The sequence below is a fragment of the Musca domestica genome, unplaced genomic scaffold (genome assembly GCF_030504385.1).
Source record: "Musca domestica strain aabys unplaced genomic scaffold, Musca_domestica.polishedcontigs.V.1.1 34, whole genome shotgun sequence".
Lineage (NCBI taxonomy): Eukaryota > Metazoa > Arthropoda > Insecta > Diptera > Muscidae > Musca > Musca domestica.
In genome coordinates this window covers 4,833,267-4,852,045 of record NW_026712313.1, presented here as the reverse complement: position 1 = coordinate 4,852,045, position 18,779 = coordinate 4,833,267, and the positions used below count along the sequence as shown (strand labels likewise).

General features: G+C 32.9%; 1 protein-coding gene across 1 annotated transcript in view; it reads right to left on the bottom strand.

The window, feature by feature from the left end:
- Positions 1-18,779, bottom strand: part of LOC101891936 (nitric oxide synthase) — a 143,333-nt gene that overhangs the window by 31,278 nt on the left and 93,276 nt on the right. The window contains exon 10 of the mRNA XM_059125611.1: positions 18,283-18,492. Coding sequence (XP_058981594.1) covers positions 18,283-18,492 — 210 coding nt within the window. The remainder of the gene's footprint in view (positions 1-18,282; positions 18,493-18,779) is intronic.

The following is an 18,779-nucleotide window of genomic DNA, read 5'->3' as shown; positions in this document are numbered from 1 at the left end:
CTTCTTTTTAAAAAGAATACATTTTCATCAAGAATACATTTTCTGAAATAAATTCTAGTTCTATTAACAATATTTTGTAAGACACCAGAAGATGTTTATAGTTCTATAATGTTACGATTTTTTAGAAAACAGATCTCTGATTGTTAAGATTTTCATTTATAAATTATTGAGCTTAGGAACGCACAGTGGAAGTCTAATCGTGGATTTTTTTTTAACTATTTAGCACACTTTTAGAGCAATATTTTTGAAAAATATTCTTAAAAGACCTTCAAAGCTATGATCTCTAATTTCTATGAAAAAAAAATTTTCCAGGACATTTAAAGCTCTTTATGAGAATATTTTGAAATATTCTTTCAAGGAACATCAGACCTATAATCATGAGTTTTCAGAATAACATTTGTAGATGATCAGGACATTTTTAGAATTTTTTCGTAAGTCAATCAGAGAATTTTTGAGGGACCATCGTGAATTTTTATTATTTTTTCTCAATCCATCATGGACTTTAAAGGAATAAATATTTTTTGAAGAAAAATCGTGAATCTTCGAAAAATAATTTCATGAATTTATAATTTTTTGAATGTCCACCAATTTTAATTTTTAAGAATATTTTTTCAAGAATTTTAAAGAAATTATTATTTTGGAATTACGTATTTAAAAAAACAAATATTTTTGTTTATCTTTTCGAAAAAACAAATTATGATAGACGACCAACTTAGATTTAACAATGAATTTTTAAGGAATATTTTATGAAAGCAAGCCAATTCGAATGGTTGGATTTTTGATGAATATTTTTTCCAAGGATTATTTAAGCTTTAAACGGGAATTTTTAAATAATATTTTCAAGGATCATAAAAAATATAAAAGTTACCATTTTAAGGAATATTTCTAGAGAAATCCAAACTTTTTTAATAATATTTTTAATACTTTCCCAGACATAAACGCAGATATTTTTAAGAATACTCCAGACCTCCAAACGTGGATTTTTAAAGATTTTTTTTAAGCATTGCTGGACCTCAAAACGCCGATTTCAAAGAATTTTTTCAAGGACCAAATTTCAGATTTATTATTTAGAATTTCAGGAATATTTTGAGAACCATTAAAGTTGTTAAGATTATTTTTGCGAAAATTCCGTCAAAGGCCATAGAAGCTCTAATTGTGTTTTTTAATATTCAGTGAAAGTCGTGCACATATTTATGATCGTGACTCTATGTATTCCTTTAATAAATGTCATATTTATTGTCACCAAAGTGTTCGTAATTATTTCGTCTACCACGTACTTAAAATACGAACCATAATATTTTTCAAAGTTAAAGCGTATTTATATAAAAAAAAACTCTTCCACCCTTTCCATCCTTTGAATTCCATCCGCCCGCTTTAACTATCCCCGCAAACTCTTCAGACATATGCACTTGAGCCATATTATTTTATGCATCTCTAAGGATAACATAAAAAATACGGTGAGAGAGAGAAAAAAACACGATGACAGCGAAAAACAAAAGCGCTTGCCATGTGACACGTGAGTCGAGAGATTTCAGAATTTATGTCAAAGCTGTAAAACTGTGATAATACTCGAATGCATCACCTCTAGGTAGAGCACTGAACTTAACCACGTTTTAATGTCTGTGGGCCAATTTAGTTGGTAGTAAAAACAGATGACAACAAAACAGACAAAAAAAAAAACGCCAACTTTTATGAGAGTCACAAAAATATGAATATGAAAGAGCTGCAGATACGATAGCATGGAAGTGATTTAGTTGACATATTTCCTGTTGTTGTCATTTTATGAATGTTGACAACAGCAACGAAAAAGAAACACACACACGATGCACTAAAAATTATATGTGAAAAACATTTAGAAAATTTAATTATCAGAGCTCGAGCCATCGACGAGAGTGTAATTTATTTTAGTTAAAAAAAGAGTTAAATCAATTGCGCTGCTAGATGATATATTTCAGTTGTCATTTTCTTACGTTTTTTTCAAAATTGCTGCTCTAATGGATGCATGCAGGCAGGCTCTTACTATGCCAAAGGCTAATGCAAATTAGAGACTATGTCAAAAGGAGTTCCATTAACATAGAACGCATTTGATGAACTTTTTCTTTCATTGATGAAATATTTTTTTTTTCATTAATATTTTGAGTGGAACAGCAGGTTAAAAGGCAGCTATGCAAGAGAATAGAAAATACAAAAATTTCCTATCGGGAGTATACGTTTAAATCCATTTTTGGGAGAAAGGAAAATTTGGCCATCGGTCAAGTTTTTGATGGGCCTCAAATAAATATTTTTCTTAACAGTTTTTTTCGATATTTTTGTGAAGAACCTCCATAGATTAAATCGTGAATTTATTAGGTATTAGTCCTTGACAATAGTTGTATAAATCCACAATTACGACATTTTTGGTCCTTGCCAAATACACTAAAAAATTAGAATTGTAATCCTTGAAAAATAGTAAAAAAGACAATCATAAATGATCTGGTCTATGAAAAATATTCCTAAAATTCACATTTTTAAATCAAGATTTGGTCTCTACTAATCCGCTCCGAAAAAACAACTCCACCTTCAAGTCGTTAAGAATATTATAATATATTCCTGATAAATTTTCGAAAAATGTTTTCAAAAAATCCATGAGTGCTTAAGGTTTTTGAAAAAAAAAAAAGATCTTAAAAAAACCACGAGGGCTTAGGATTTTTGAAAAAATATTTAAAAATAACACCACGCATCCTTAGGGTCTTGGAAAATATTTTTAAAAAATCCACGCCTCCTTAGGGTCTTAGAAAAATATTCTTAAAAAATCCACGCCTCCTTAGGGTCTTAGAAAAATATTTTTTTAACAATCCACGCCTGCTTAGGATTTTTAGAAAATATTTTTTTTTAACAATCCACGCCTCTTTAGGGTCTTGAAAAAATACTTTTTAACTATCCACGCCTGCTTAGGATTTTTAAAAAATATTTTTAAAAAATCCACATCTCCTTAGGACTTTGAAAAAATATTTTTTTAACAATCCACGCCTTTTTAGGGTCTTGAAAAAATATTTTTTAACAATCCACGCCTCTTTAGGCTCTTGAAAATCCACACCTTCTTAGAGTGTTGGAAAAATATTCTTAAAAAATCCATGCCTCCTTAGGGTGTTGGAAAAATATTCTTTAATAATCCATACCTTCTTAGGGTGTTGGAAAAATATTCTTTAATAATCCATACCGTCTTAGGGTGTTGGCAAAAATATTCTTAAAAAATCCACGCCTCCTTAGGGTGTTGGAAGAATATTCTTTAAAAATCCACACCTCCTTAGGGTGTTGGAAAAATATTCTTTAAAAATCCACACCTTCTTAGGGTGTTAGCAAAAATATTCTTTAAAAATCCATGCCTCCTTATGGTCTTCGAAAAAATATTATTATATTATCTACGCCTCTTTATGGTCGTTGAAAGCATATTTTTAAAAAAATACATGACCCTAATTGTCATTGTAGAAATATTCCTAAGCAAGTGATTCATCCTTTAGGTCATTAAAAGTAATAGTTGATAAACGGGATGTCATGCGACTTGATACCTCCTGATGGACGTTGAAAAAATATTCTTTGAAATCTACGTATATAGCTTGGATAGTCCTTGAAAAAATATTCATCAAAAATTCACATTTAATATTCTCGAGGTCCTCGAAAAAATGTTCTTTAAAAATCGACGTTTAATGGTCTAGAAGTCCTTAAAAAATATTCTTTAAAAATAAACCTTTGATGGTCCAGAGGTTCTTAAAAATATTTTTTTTAAAAATCCAAGTTTTTTTTAAAAAATTCGCCTTTAACGGTCTAAAGGTCCTTGGTCATTAAAATCCAAGTTTGATGGGTATAAAGGTCCTTAAAAAAAAAAACATTCTTTAAAAATCCATGTTTGATGGGTATTAAGGTCCTTGAAAAAAATATTCTTTAAAAATCTACGTTTAACATCCTTGAAGAAATATTCTTTAAAAATCTACGTTTAACATCCTTGAAGAAATATTCTTTAAAAATCCACGTTTAACATCCTTGAAGAAATATTCTTTACAAATCCACGATTATTGATCTGTAGGACCTCGAAAAAAAATCCTTAAAATATTCTTTCAAAATCCACGTTTGGATAGTCCTTAAAAATATTTTTTTAAAAATCCACGTTTGATGGTCCCTGAAATTTTTTTTTTTTTTAAATTACACGTTTATTGATGTGTAGGTTAATGGAAAATTACTTTTTTTTTAAAATCCTGATTTATTAGTTTAAAGGTCATTGAAAATATATATTTTTTTTAAATTCTACATTTATAGCTTTGATCGTCCACCAAAAATATCTACATTTATTTTCCTAATGTTTCTTAACAAAATAGTCCTAAATTATTCTCGCCACCTAATAGTCTTTGAAAAGTCTATTATTAAAAATCCATTTTTTTGCCATGTTTCCCTTGTCTAGCAGCAAAAATTAAAAAATGCCAAAAAATACAATACGACGAAAATCACTGCGGGGCGTCACTTTATTATTCCTTTCGATGATGGATGATTACTAGATCATAGTTGCGACCTGTCACTTCGTCTTCTCTTTTTTATATCCGTAACACATTTATAATGGACATATTTAATAATGTCAGTGATGATGTTGTTAAACATACACACACGTATGTTTACACATGTGTATGTGCATCAGTGTGTGAGTTGGATGTGGAATATTATGAATGAGAATCATCATCGCCAACATTTTGTAGCCATCATGTTCACGGATATTTTTCCCAAACGCAGGATACGGTTTACAATGAGGTATGGTTTCCTTGTCCGTCCATCACCACCTGCCTGACTTTCTGGTTTGTTTAACATACTCATGGCTTCAGGGGCAAGCAAGCATACACACATACACATATGAATGTATACAATTACATATGTATGGAATGTCATATGTTCCCTGATTTTATTGTTGTTACAGTGTTTTTATACCCTCCACCATAGTATGGAGGGTATATTAAGTTTGTCATTCCGTTTATAACATCTCGAAATACACATTTTAGACCCCACAAAGTATATATATTCTTGATCAGCATAAAATTCTATGTCGATTTAGCGATGTCCGTCCATTTGTCCGTCTGTGGAAATCACTCTAGCTTCCGAACGAATTGAAGTAGATTGATCAAATTTTGCTCTATTGCATGTTATGTCTGCAGAACTTTTGGTATTGAAAATGGGCCATGTGGGTCGACGTTTTAGTATAGCCTGCTTATGGTCTTTGAAAAATATATATGGTCTTTGAAAAATATTTTAAAAACAATCAACACTTCCTTAGGATCTTGAAAAGAATATTCTTTAAAAATGCAGGTCTCCTTAGGGTCTTGGAAAAAATATTCTTTAAAAATCCAGGCATCCTTAGGGTCTTGGAAAAAATATTTTTTTTTTTTTAAATACACACCTCCATGCCTCATGCTAGACGTTACAAAAATATTTCTTAAAATCCACGCCAAAAATATATTCTTAAAAAATCTACGGCCTATTATAGTCCACGCCTCCTTAGGGTCTTTGAAAAAATATATTCTTAAAAAATCTACGTCCTATTGTAGTCCACGCCCCCTTAGGGTCTTTAAAAATTATTATTAAAAAATCCACGCCTGATTAGGGTCTTTGAAAAAAACTTTAAAAAAAATCAACGCCTCCTTAGGATCTTCGAAAGAATATTCTTTGAAAATCCAGGGTCTTGGAAAAAATATATTTTAAAAATCCACGCCTCCTTAGGGTCTTAGATTTTTTTTTTAAATACACGCCTCCTTAGAGTCTTGTAAAAAATATTATTTAAATAACGCCATATAACGGTACCTCCCGATATTCGGTATTTTGATGATTTTAGCGACATTATTCACCGGAATAGTTTCAAATTTGGTATTTGAAGTCCATAATGGATACCACAGCCTAAGACAGAAAATTTTCTGTGCAGGTACACCTCTTCGTCAAGGCCCCATATAACGGTACCTCCCGATATTCGGTATTTTAATGATTTTAGGGACATTTTTCACCAGAATTATTTCAAATTTGATATTTGAAGTTCGTAATGGATACTACAGCCTATGACAGAAAATTGTCAGTACAGGTCCACGCCTTCGTATAGCCCCCTTATAGCGGTACCTCCCGATATTCGGTATTTTGATTTCATCGACATTATAACCGATTTTTTTTAGTTTAGCATTTGAAAATTGTAATGGGTTATAAACAAATGTTACCTACGCAGGTTCATGGTATTTTTCATTCGGTTCATTCGGTATTTTCATAATTTTAACAGAATTTTTAAGGGATTTTTTTGTTTTGGAGAATTGCCAAATTCGTTCCAAATGGTGGAGGGTATTCAAAGTTCGGTCCGGCCGAACTTACAGCCTTTTTACTTGTTTTTTTTTTTTAATATTTTGTTCTCTGATATCGTTACACATCAGCAAATGCAAAATATGTATAAAAGTTTATGGAAAGTCTGGGCGATATGATTCTGATTCACAGTTCTCATAAATGGAAATTTACACTTGTTTCTTGCATCCACATTCCCTTCTCCTCCATCCCCCCTTCCATTCATGTGTTTTCATACAATGTTGTGTTAATAAATTAAATTTTTACTGACTGTGTGTTGCTACCGAGTTCCCTGCTTTTGTTCGAAAGCTTTTTGTAAGCGTAGTGAAGTGTGAGAAAGGAACAGAACTGTTATCCTTCGTTCCTGCCCGGATGTGGAAAATTGACTGAAATTTAATTTTATTATAGTTAAAAAAAATATTGAGTGAGTCAAACGCATGACAATTAAATTTAATTGCTTTTTAAATAAGTGTTAAATATAATGTGCTGTTTTTCATTCGACATTTTAACAAATCGTTAAAGCTGGTCCTTGACGGAGCCCAGCTAGCCTGGGTCCTTTCACTTTGCCACTCAAGCTGTGTTCATTATTCGCTTTTCGACTTAATTCCGTCGGTGTTTACTTGCTGTGGGATTATGACAAGTATGTCGGTGGTCTGTGTGTATGTGTTTTGTTGCGGATGTATGCGTGATATGTTTATTTGTGGTAAATTTACTTTTTAATGTGAATTTACTTTTTAATCAATTTTAATTACATTTATTTGTTAAAAAGCGTAAACACACATTGCAACACATACGTCCACACAATTTTCCAATTCAATAAATAATTTGAATCGCATTAAGTGATTTCAGTTTCTTATTGACAAAAGAAGAGTTTCGAAGAATAATTGAGGGAATTACAACAATAAAGTCGTCAAAATGTAAATAATATTTCGATTGCTTTAATGGCATATTACGGCGAAGGATTCCAAATTGAAATATAATTTTTTAACGAATTTCAGGAGTGGTAGATATTTAAGATTTTTTGTAAGAGACTTTAAAAAATGTAGATTTGGACCTTAAGACTTTTAAAGAATTTATTTTTAAGGATCAACAGATTTTTAAAGACTATATTTCAAGGTCCACAAGACTATTAAATGTGGATTTTTAAAGATTTTTTTTTTGAACGATCAAAAAACGTGGATTTTTAAAGAATATTTTTTCAAAGACCTACAGATAAATACACGTTCTTTCAAGGACCAATAGAGCCATTAAACGTGGATTTTATAAAGAATATTTTTCAAGGACCAACAGAGCCATCAAGCGTGGATTTTTAAAGATTATTTTCTCAAGGATCAACAGAAGAAAAAACGTGGATTTTATAAAGAATATTTTTCAAGGACCAACAGAGCCATCAAGCGTGGATTTTTAAAGATTATTTTCTCAAGGATCTACAGAAGAAAAAACGTGGATTTTAAATTTAATTTTTTTCAAGGACCTATAGATTACAAATGAACGTGGATTTTTAAAAATATTTTTTCAAGGACCAACAGAGCCATAAAGCGTGGATTTTTAAAGATTATTTCCTCAAGGATCTACAGAAGAAAAAACGTGGATTTTTAAATATTATTTTTTTCAAGGACCTACAGATTACAAATGAACGTGGATTTTTAAAAATATTTTTTCAAGGACCAACAGAGCCATAAAGCGTGGATTTTTAAAGATTATTTCCTCAAGGATCTACAGAAGAAAAAACGTGGATTTTTAAATATTATTTTTTTCAAGGATCTACAGATTACAAATGAACGTGGATTTTTAAAAATATTTTTTCAAGGATCTTTAGACCATCAAACATTGATTTTGAAGAATATATTCAATAAACGTGGATTTTTAAAGAAAAAAATTGAGGTACCTACAGAAGAACCTACAATAAACGTGGATTTTTAAAGAAAAAAATTGAGGGACCTACAGAAGGACCTACAATAAACGTGGATTTTTAAAGAAAAAAATTGAGGGACCTACAGAAGGACCTACAATAAACGTGGATTTTTAAAGAAAAAAATTGAGGGACCTACAGAAGGACCTACAATAAACGTGGATTTTTAAAGAAAAAAATTGAGGGACCTACAGAAGGACCTACAATAAACGTGGATTTTTAAAGAAAAAAATTGAGGGACCTACAGAAGGACCTACAATAAACGTGGATTTTAAAGAATGTTTATTCAAGGACCCACCGACCATTAAACCCACGACCCACTTAACGTGGATTCCTAAAGAAAAAAATTGAAGAACCTACAGGACGATAAAAGTGGATTAAAAAAATGAAAGACCTACAGGACGATAAAAGTGGATTTAAAATAAATGAAAGACCTACAGATCAAAAAAAGGTGGATTACAAAAGATCATCCTACCCATACACCTGAAATAATAGAAGTCAGCCAAATAAATGTTAAAGAAACCAATCTCTCTGAAGATCGTTTAAAAATCCACACTTCCAGAAGAACGTTAAAACTTTGAATAATCATAACACTTATAAAACGTGAAATATAAGCCCGATTGTCTTCCGAATTCGCACATCGCAATATCTACTGGAAATTTTACGGTATACTCCTTGTGGATCCACAATTTTTCCATTTAAAAATATTTCAACTTCTCCATATGTAAACTCTAGAAACCAACAATGACCTCAATATCAAATTTCTGGGTTCCAGCTTTATTCCTTCAACCAATTCCAAACGTAGTACTATTTCGTACTTTTCATACAATAATAGAACATATTTCCTCCAGCCTTAACACATATCCAAACAACTGCCAAATCTCAAACACGGATACCATCAGTAATTTATATACCAATCAGCCAATACGAAATATGGTACCATTTAGTATTTTCGCACAATAATAGTACTCATTTCCGCAACCACCTCCATATCCAGGCTACACATGAACGCCGACCATAATACCAAATTTCAGATTTCAAGCTCTTTCTGTTCATCCAATACCAAATATAGTACTATTTCGAACTTTAGAACAGTAGACATTTCCAAAAGCAACTTTTAATTACAAACCTGCCATCAACAGGGATCCCAATACCAAAACTTCGAAATTTAAGCTTAATTCGTTCATCGTAAACAAAACTGTCCAACTGTCCTGCGCTCAATCAGCGACTCTCATTCTAGTTCTAGCTCATTTCATAGTCTTAAAAACCCACACCTCTTTTAGATCGTTGGAAAAATAATCTTAAAAAACCCACGTCTCTTTTAGGTCGTTGAAAAAATAATCTTAAAAATCCACGCCTCTTTTTGGTTGTTAAAAAAATAATCTCAATCTCTATTTGGTCCTTGAAAAATAATTTAAAGAAAAATTCACGCCTCTTTTTGGTTATTAAAAAAATAACCTCAATCTCTATTTGGTCCTTGAAAAATAATTTAAAGAAAATTCACGCCCCTTTTTTGGTCGATGAAAAAAAATGTTAAAAAAAATCCACGCCTCTTTTTGGTCGTTGTAAAAATAATCTTAAAAATACACGCCTATTTTATGTCGTTGAAAAAATAATCTAAAAAAATCCACGCCTATTTTAGGTCGTTGAAAAAATATTCTTAAAAAATTCACGCCTATTTTAGGTCGTTGAAAAAATATTCTTAAAAAATCCACTTCTCTTTTTGGTCGTTGAAAAAATATCCTTAAAAAATCCACGCCTCTTTCAGATCGTTGTAAAAATATTCTTAAAAAATCCACATTTTTTTTTTGTTGTTTTTTATACTCTTTTGTTTAAAATTCAGATAAAAATATTCTTGAAAATCCACGCCTTTTATTGTTATTTTTTATATTTTTTGATTTAAGTTTCAGAAATAAATATTTAAAAAAAAACCAATGCTTTTTAAAAGTTTCAGAAAAAAATATTCCAAAAAAATCCCCGTCTCCATATGATCGCTGAGAAAAATATTCTTTAAAAATCCACATCTTCTGAAAGTCTCAGAAAAAAAGGTTCCAAAAAATCCAAGCCTTCTTAAGGTTGTTGAAAAAAATCTAAATCTCTGAAAGTCTCAAAAGAATATCTAAAAAAATCCACGGAATCTGAATTGAAAAAATATATATTTTTGAATTTTCTTCTTCTTATAGCCGTTGACAAAAATTATTCTTAAAAAAATATAAAAATATTTTTAAATCCTTGAAAATATATTTTTGATTTTATTATCTATAATTTTAAAATTTAAAATTTCCTTTTTAAAATGTTATCCTATTTTTTAATCTTTGCTATCTTTAATCCACTTGAAATTGAATAAAATTTTAAGTGTTCTCTATTCATCTCCTTCTAACCATTTGTGACGTTTTATCTTAAAGCATTACCAATTCAGATCCAATTGAAAATGAAATATTAAAGACAACATCTTTAGTCATCAAATAAATCTCTTATAGCTTTCATAGGATTTCCTCCTTTCCCGGCCAGCTTCCTTTTGCTGGCAAGTCAAAACAATTACTTTGCACATCATTTATTTGGAAATTTAATTAAATCAAATAAAAATAAAATTTACAAAACAACCAACCAACATATCCTGTCAAAGGCAATGAAGTTGTTAAATGAAGCGAGAAGCGTTTAAAGCTTCAATCGAATGGTGGGGGCAATCAAAAGTGAAAGGAAAGGAAAGTAAAGTAAAGAAGTCGTTTGAAATTTCAATAGAAATGAAAGAGAAGAAAATAAGGAAAGCAGCATAGAGCTAGTTAAGAGGAGCTAAAATTCCATTAAAGTCAGCTAAATTGCTTGCCTAAATTTGAGGAATTTAAATGTTATATTTTAAATAAAAATTAAATGATTTGCATCAATAAATAGAAGCTTAACACACATACAGGGTGAGACGAATAAAGTGCAACCAATTTTAGACTGCAGTCATTTCTAAGCCTCTCGTCCGACAGCTGTTAAAATTATTCCAGTGACAGCTCATTATATTGTTTACAAGCGTACAAAAGCATTTTGGTGAGAATTTTCCAGAAAAAAAGTTATTCGTGATGGAATTCAAGCGTGATAGTCCGATTTCTTTATATTTGGCCGGAAAATGAGTTCGGGGTAAAGCCATTGAAATTCCAAAAAAGTGCAAGAACTTACACCGCAAGCGAAAGAAAATAGACTCAAAAGAGCTAAAGAGTTGCTTCGCATGGCCGAAAGTGGTGAACTGCCGAATTTGATTTTCTCCGCTTCGATGAGAAAACATTCGTTCTCCAGCAGTTTGTAAACAAATAAAATGATCTGGTTTACTTGCCAAAGAGGTCAGCTTAAAATGTGCACCTTCGGATGGCCACCAGAACTCAAACGCCGGCCATGGTGATTGTGTGGGCCGCCATAACAACCGATGGTCGCTCTCCGCTCGTTTTAATCGACCGTGGCATCAGAATAAAATAAAAAAAATAGAAAATAGACTCAATAGAGCTAAAGAGTTGCTTCGCTTGGCCGAAAGTGGTGAACTGCCGAATTTGATTTTCACCGATGAGAAAACATTCGTTGTCCAGCAGTTTGTAAACAAATAAAATGATCTGGTTTACTTGCCATAGAGGTCAGCTGAAAATGTGCACCTTCGGTTGGCCAACAGAACTCAAGCGCTGGTCACGGTGCTGGTGTGGGCCGTCATAACAGCCGATGGTCGCTCTCCGCTCGTATTAATCGACCGTGGCATCAGAATAAATGCCGAATATTATCGCGAAAATATTCCGGAGGGTGTACTAAAGCCTTGGGCATGCAAACATTTTAGCCGCAGACCTTGGACATTCCAACAGGAATCAGCACCCGCCACCCAAGAACGGATACAAAATGAGGTTCCTCGCTTCATTTCCAGCGCACAATGGCCACCAAAATCTCCGAATACCGATCCGTTGGACTATTGTGTCTGGAGTATTTTGGAAAGCAAGGTTGGCACTAAAAAATACCAAAGTGTCGATCAGTCCTTCCCTTACGTCAGCATAATCACATGCTTTCGTTACAGTACCTGCTTGGGTGTTACCGTGAGAGTCATCCCAACCATCATATGGTGGATAAATCTCCCCCACCCAGGCGTGTCAGGAAGGACATACATGATCTAGAGAGGAAGGTCCAGAGCTACAAGAGAGAACCTCTAGATCAAGAAGCCTATCAGGCAGGTCTGAGTGGCATTCACACCGATGAAGTCGCGGATGCTATTAGCAGTTACACAGTGAATGTCGTCCTCGGAGTCCACCCCCCATCCATTGCAGCTGAAGAACGTCAGCTGCCTAGACAAACCAGAGTATTTTTGGCGCGATTACGTTCAGGACGGTGTAGTCGTCTCAATTCGTATTGGGCACGAATTGATGAAGATGTGCGTGACGCCTGCCCGGCGTGCGATAAAGGCCCGCACAATACGCTACACCTTTTTAATTGCACAGCCAAATCTACCCAACTCACTCCAGAAGATCTCTGGCTACAGCCCGTTAAAGTAGCTGAATTTCTAAACCTTGATCTGGAACCAGATTAGCAGAACGCAAACACATGCATGTACTACTGCTACAACAACAACAACAAGTGTCGATCAATACCGCAGAGCATTATTCGGGCAGCGTGTGACGGTGATGATGCTGTTTCCGAATTTTTTTTGTTTTCATTCAATAAAATTAAAAAAAATGTAAAAATTATGGTTTCTGACTTTGCCGCAATTTTTTTATCTCACCCTGTATAGAGGGAACAATACATGTATGTATGTGTGTGTGCGTGTTGGTTACATGTATTTGTTTAAGCTTCCGTTATTGTGCTCAACAAAATATATATTCAATCAAAGTTTTTGTTTTGCGGAAAATAACAATTTCCTTTTCCTAACATTCACACAATCTCTCTCACACACAAACACACTCTCTCCCACACCCACACTCTCTATTCTGTCGCACACACACACTCAAGCAAAACGTTTTAGAAACTTTTAAGCAATAAAAAAGTTAAACTGATATGGCTGCTTCAAGCAGGACAATTTAAACATTACAATTTGTATCCTTCTCCCCCCTCCTTCCCCTATTTTTCTAGGGGGAAAGAAAAGGATAATGAAAACATTACCCCTGGTGCACGTACGTCAATCATCCGACCAGCCAGCCACCCGAACAACCAGTTCCTTAAGATTGCCCCCTAATCGCTATCTATGTAGTCTCTAGAACTTAGAATGTCAGGACCAAGTCATATATCCTTTGCACTCGCTGCTATCTTGAACTGAACACATAAACTAGGATTCCATGAATACCTCATATGGCCAATGAAGGACGAAAAAGAAGACTATGAACAGATATGTTTGTATATAAAAAAGTAAACAAACATTTGTATACCCTTGTAATCCACTTAAAGGATAATCCTTTTTGTAAGGATACAAGTGTATATATGTGTGTGTGTGTGCGTGTGGGTGCACGCTATCAATATGCTACAAAAGCCACAAGAACAAAACCAAAAGTAGATCACCCACAAAAAAAAACTGGAAGACCTACTACAACTAACAAAACCCATCATGATACAATTTATACAAACTAACAAACACACACATAGTTACTTACATGTGTAAGGATGTTTTAATACCCACATGGATTTCTATACACAGAAGCCAACTAAGACGGCAGCCTAGTTAGAAACAGACACAGAAGACAGGCAAAGAGATAGACGGATAGAGAGACAGGAAGATAGACAACCGGAGTACATTAATTCATAAACAAACAAAAGACTCATAGACAAACATATGTCGTATGTGTGTGTGCGTGAGTGTGCGTCTGTTTGCCGCAGCGGGTGTTTTATAAATTACACACATGACTTCAAATGATTGGTATTTGTGGTGAATTTAAATTAGTTGAACAGGTAAAGTGGGGGAATTATTGGAAATAAAAACCAAATTAAACAGTGGGTTTTCTACTTTCTGTTGGAGGGTGATAGAGGATACTTTGGGGATTCCATGAATAAAAAAGGACCCTGAGAAAAATATTTAAAAAACTCCACGGCTTCTAAATGTTTTGACTTATTACTTCAAAATTTCGTCTAAAAGGCCTTGAAAAAATCCTAAAAAATAACGACTTCGTGAAATGACCCAAAAAAGAATAAAATTGTAAAAAATACAATTATAAGACTTGGAAAAATCTTAAAAATTTAAAAAAAAAAAATTGCGATTCTTAATTGGTCTTGAAAATTCCCAAACAATTCTATAGTCATTGAAAAAAAAAATTAAATAAAATCCAATACTACAATAGGCCTCCAAAGAAATTACTGAAAAATCCATAGACCTTAAAAAAATACTAAAAAAATCCTTACACAAAAAAATCCAAAAATTTTCTTAAAATAAAAAAACAAGGCTCCTAATAGGTCTTGATAAAAATTCACGATCTCTAATAGGTCTTGAAAAAATCCTTTAAAAATCCAAGACCTCTAATAGTCTTTCAAAGGACTCCTAAAAATATCGATGAGCTTTGAAAAAATTTATATATAATACAAAACTTTTAAATGGGCCCCCAATTCACAGTTCCTAAAGGGTCTTGAAAAAAGTTTAAAAAAAATATATATTCTCCAAATAGGCCTTGAAGTAACTTAGGATCATTTAAAAATTCTTAAAATACTTGAATTCATTACGACTTCTAATAGGCATTGAGGAAATTCTTTAAGAAATTTACGATTTTCAATAGGAATTGAAAAAATTCTTTACAAAATCCGCAACTTCTTAAATCTGTGAAAAATTCTTAATAAAAATCTATGATTTGTAAAAATTAATAAAAAAAACGAAGATGTAAACAGGCTTTGAAAAAAATGAAAACTTCCACAACTTCTCTTAGGCCTCCCAAAAAATTATTTTCAAAATCCACAATTCTTTATATCCTTAATATCCCTTTTTGAAAAAATTCCTAAAAAACTCCTTATACGCCTTAAAAAAAAATATGACCGCAAATAGGCTAAAAACCCTAAAAAAAAGTCCATGACTTCCTGCAGCTTCTTCAGCCTTGCGAAAATTCTGATAATCAAAAGAATAGCAAATTTAGGTAGGACTTTGAAAAATTCCCAAAAATTCTATGACTTCTTATAGGCATTTCAAAAAAATATCAAAAAAAACCCATGACTCCAAAGAGTTCTTAAAAAATTCCGAAACCTAAATAGTTCGTCAACAATTTCTTAAAAACTTACAATAAATATTGGGAATTGAAAACCCACTTAAGAAAGATCAAATGTCAGGCGGCTATATGATACCCTACAATATTATGCATATTCAGCCAGATAAATACCCTCTGCCAATTTTCGGTGATTTAAATATATTTTGAATTATTTTATGATTATTCAAATTGTTTGACCCTCTATGGAGTAGGTTCCAAAGGAATGGGCCCATAATGTCCATTACGTATCGGACCTAAATAGTTATGATATAAATATTGCGACGTGCCAGGCTTGGACTATATCGACTGCTTCGTTCACTTTATATGAGATATGTGCTAATTTTTAGAAAATGTTAAAATATGAGTGAGGTACAAGATATAGTCGACAGAAGTCCATTCTGTTTTCATACATCGCCTAATACAGATAAATACATTGGTATGGTACTTTTTCGCAAGCTGTGACAGAAAAAAGTATTGAAAATTGTGACTCTTTGTGGGTGAGGTAGCAGATGGGGTTCTCTCATATATATCATTTTCACAACAAATCTTGTGTTAGCAAAAATGATTATATTTGTGAAATTGGAAGGGAGAAGGGCAAATATTCCATTTGCGCTTTCATTGAGCGTTAAGTTTTTCAAAATCTTGAAACCTATGTGGAAGAGGTAGCAAAAGAAATGGTCCGATATCTACCATCTTTTTAACAGATCTTGGGTTTATGGAAATATTGAGATATACCAAGTCTGAATAGATCGGATGTCAATTTCGCCTTTTATGAGGTTCATAAAGATTTAAAATTTTGACCCTTTGTGGGGGAGGTACCAGAAGGACAACATATATTGTGTCGTTAGAAATAATGAGATGTTTGAAATATGAAGATCGCTTGGATATTCAAAACTTTGACCCTTTGTGAGGGAGCCACCAGAATGAATGGCCCGATTTGTACCATCTTTATAACAGATCTTGTGTTGATGGAAATATTGAGATGTACCCAGTCTGAACGCAATCGGATGTTAATTTCGCTCTTTATGGATATTCAAAATTGTGACCCTTTGTGGGGGAGGTACCGGAAGGAGTGAACCGACATATTCCATCTTCACAACAGATCTTGTGTTGGTAAAAATAATGGCATGTGTGAAATATGAATAGATCCGGATGCTTATTTCGGGTTTTATAATCGTTTTGGTAATTCAAAACTTTTGTCCTTGGTGGGGGAGGTAGCAGAAGCAATGACACGATCTCTGCCATCTTTATAACAGATCTGTGTTCATGGAAGTTTTGAGATATGCCAAGTCTGAATGGAATCGGATATTAATTTCGTGTTTTATGACCTTAATGAATATTCAAAATCTTGATTCTTTGTGAGGGAATTACCAAAAGCAGTGGACCGATATATCCCATCTTCACAGTAGACCTTGGATTAATAAAAGTATTGTGATGTGTTATTGGAAACAATCGGACTCTTACATCACATTTTATAAGAGTTATAATTATTCAAAATTTCAACCCTTTCTGGGAGGTACCTGATGGAGTGGACCGAAATTGTCACTTTTCGAACCTGAATCAGTACTGATGCAAATATTAGGATTTGCAAATTTGGAGCAAAATCGGATTATCCTTTCTCTTTCTGTGCAGTAAAATATATTGTGCAAATTTTAAACTTTTTTGACGGAGATACCAGAAGGAGTGGACCAATATATTCCATCTTCGCACCAGACTTTGGGTTAATAAAAACATTGGGATGTGTGAAATTTGAAGACAATCGGACTTTTAAATCACATTTTATAAGAGTTGGGAAGGTACTTGATGGAGTGGACCGATATTGTCCATTTTATTTAAGCACTGACGTTAATATTTGGATTTGCAAAGTAGGAGCAAAATCGGATTATCGTTTCTCTTTCTGTGCAGAAAATATATTTTTGAAAATCTCAAACTTTTGTGGGGGAGGTACCAGAAGCAGTGGAAAATTAAGGATTTTTTTTTTTGAATTTTAATTTATATTTCTACAGTCGTGCACTTTTATTTTTTAAAGTCCTTCATTTTGAAAAATATTTTTTTAAAGTCAAATATTTATAAAAATATAAAGTTATTGAGAAAATCGAGAATGTATTAAAAATATTTTTTTAAAATTACTTTTTTAAGAAAATTACAAATTTCAGAAAAAAAATCTCAAAAAATCCACCCTCCTTGGTTTTTCAAGGACGCTGATAATCGTCGAAAAAACATTCTTCTGTTAATCAATGAAATAAATAATCCTTAAAAATCTCCGAATCTTAATAGTCGGTAAAATAATTTTAAAACCCTCGTGGGTTAAAAATATTTAAAAAAAACAAACATTAAGTACTTGAATAGAATTACTGTTAAAAATACCGACTTCTTCTTCTTCCTGTTAGGCCCCGTTCCTTTAATGAATTTTCCTAATTTTATTTTTTCCTATTTTTCATGTTTTTCACCACTGTTTTCAATTTTATTCGATTTTAAAAACTTCTTTGCGGAAACCACATTATCATCAAATCGATTGCGGTTGTTATCCCCATCTCTCTTTCTCTCTCTCTTCCAGTAATCTACAGGATCTTAATAGTGGTAATACAATCTGTTACAAATCACAATTGTTATTTTTATTGAGACCCACTGACATGCTTCCGATACGCTTCCATTTTACCTTTAACACTCACGCACACACACTCACTTTTAAGTTCTGCCATTATCCTCCTAACCGAACAACGTGTAGCAAATCAAATGTGCTATCATTGTCGTCATCATCATCATCAACTACTGCCACATCACTGGCATTCTCTCCCACTTCCACATCGCCCGACATTATTGACATCATCCCCATCATCCACCCGACATTATCATTAAGTGCAAACTTACCTGGCAATTTGTTTGAAATTAAATTTACGTCTCGGCTTCTTGCTCTTGCCCTCACCGCGTCCCTTCTTCCAGACATGGGTACGCCAGGCGGGATCCTGATACTCAAAGGATGGCCGTAAATAGTACAGCGACATTTCCTGATGAAAGACGGGTGTTATCGATGCTGACATTGGTGGCACAATCCAGATCCAATCGGCGGGACAGCCATTGCTGCAAAGGCAGATAGATAAAAGAAACACAAAATGAGAAAATAAAACGAATTGACAATCGGCTAATAATAAAATGTAAAATGGAGATTTGAAATGTTTGTTTTGAAAGTTTTCTTTTATTTTGGAATTAGGATGTTTGGGTAATAACAATGACAATTGCTGAAATAAAGAGCAGGAAAAGGGATTTCCCTAGTCATGGCTGTGAAAATAAAAATCTTCATGTCATGGCAAATTAAAAGTTGGCTGAGTTGGTTTTCGAATTGCGTATAGGTTTATTGTTATGAGGTT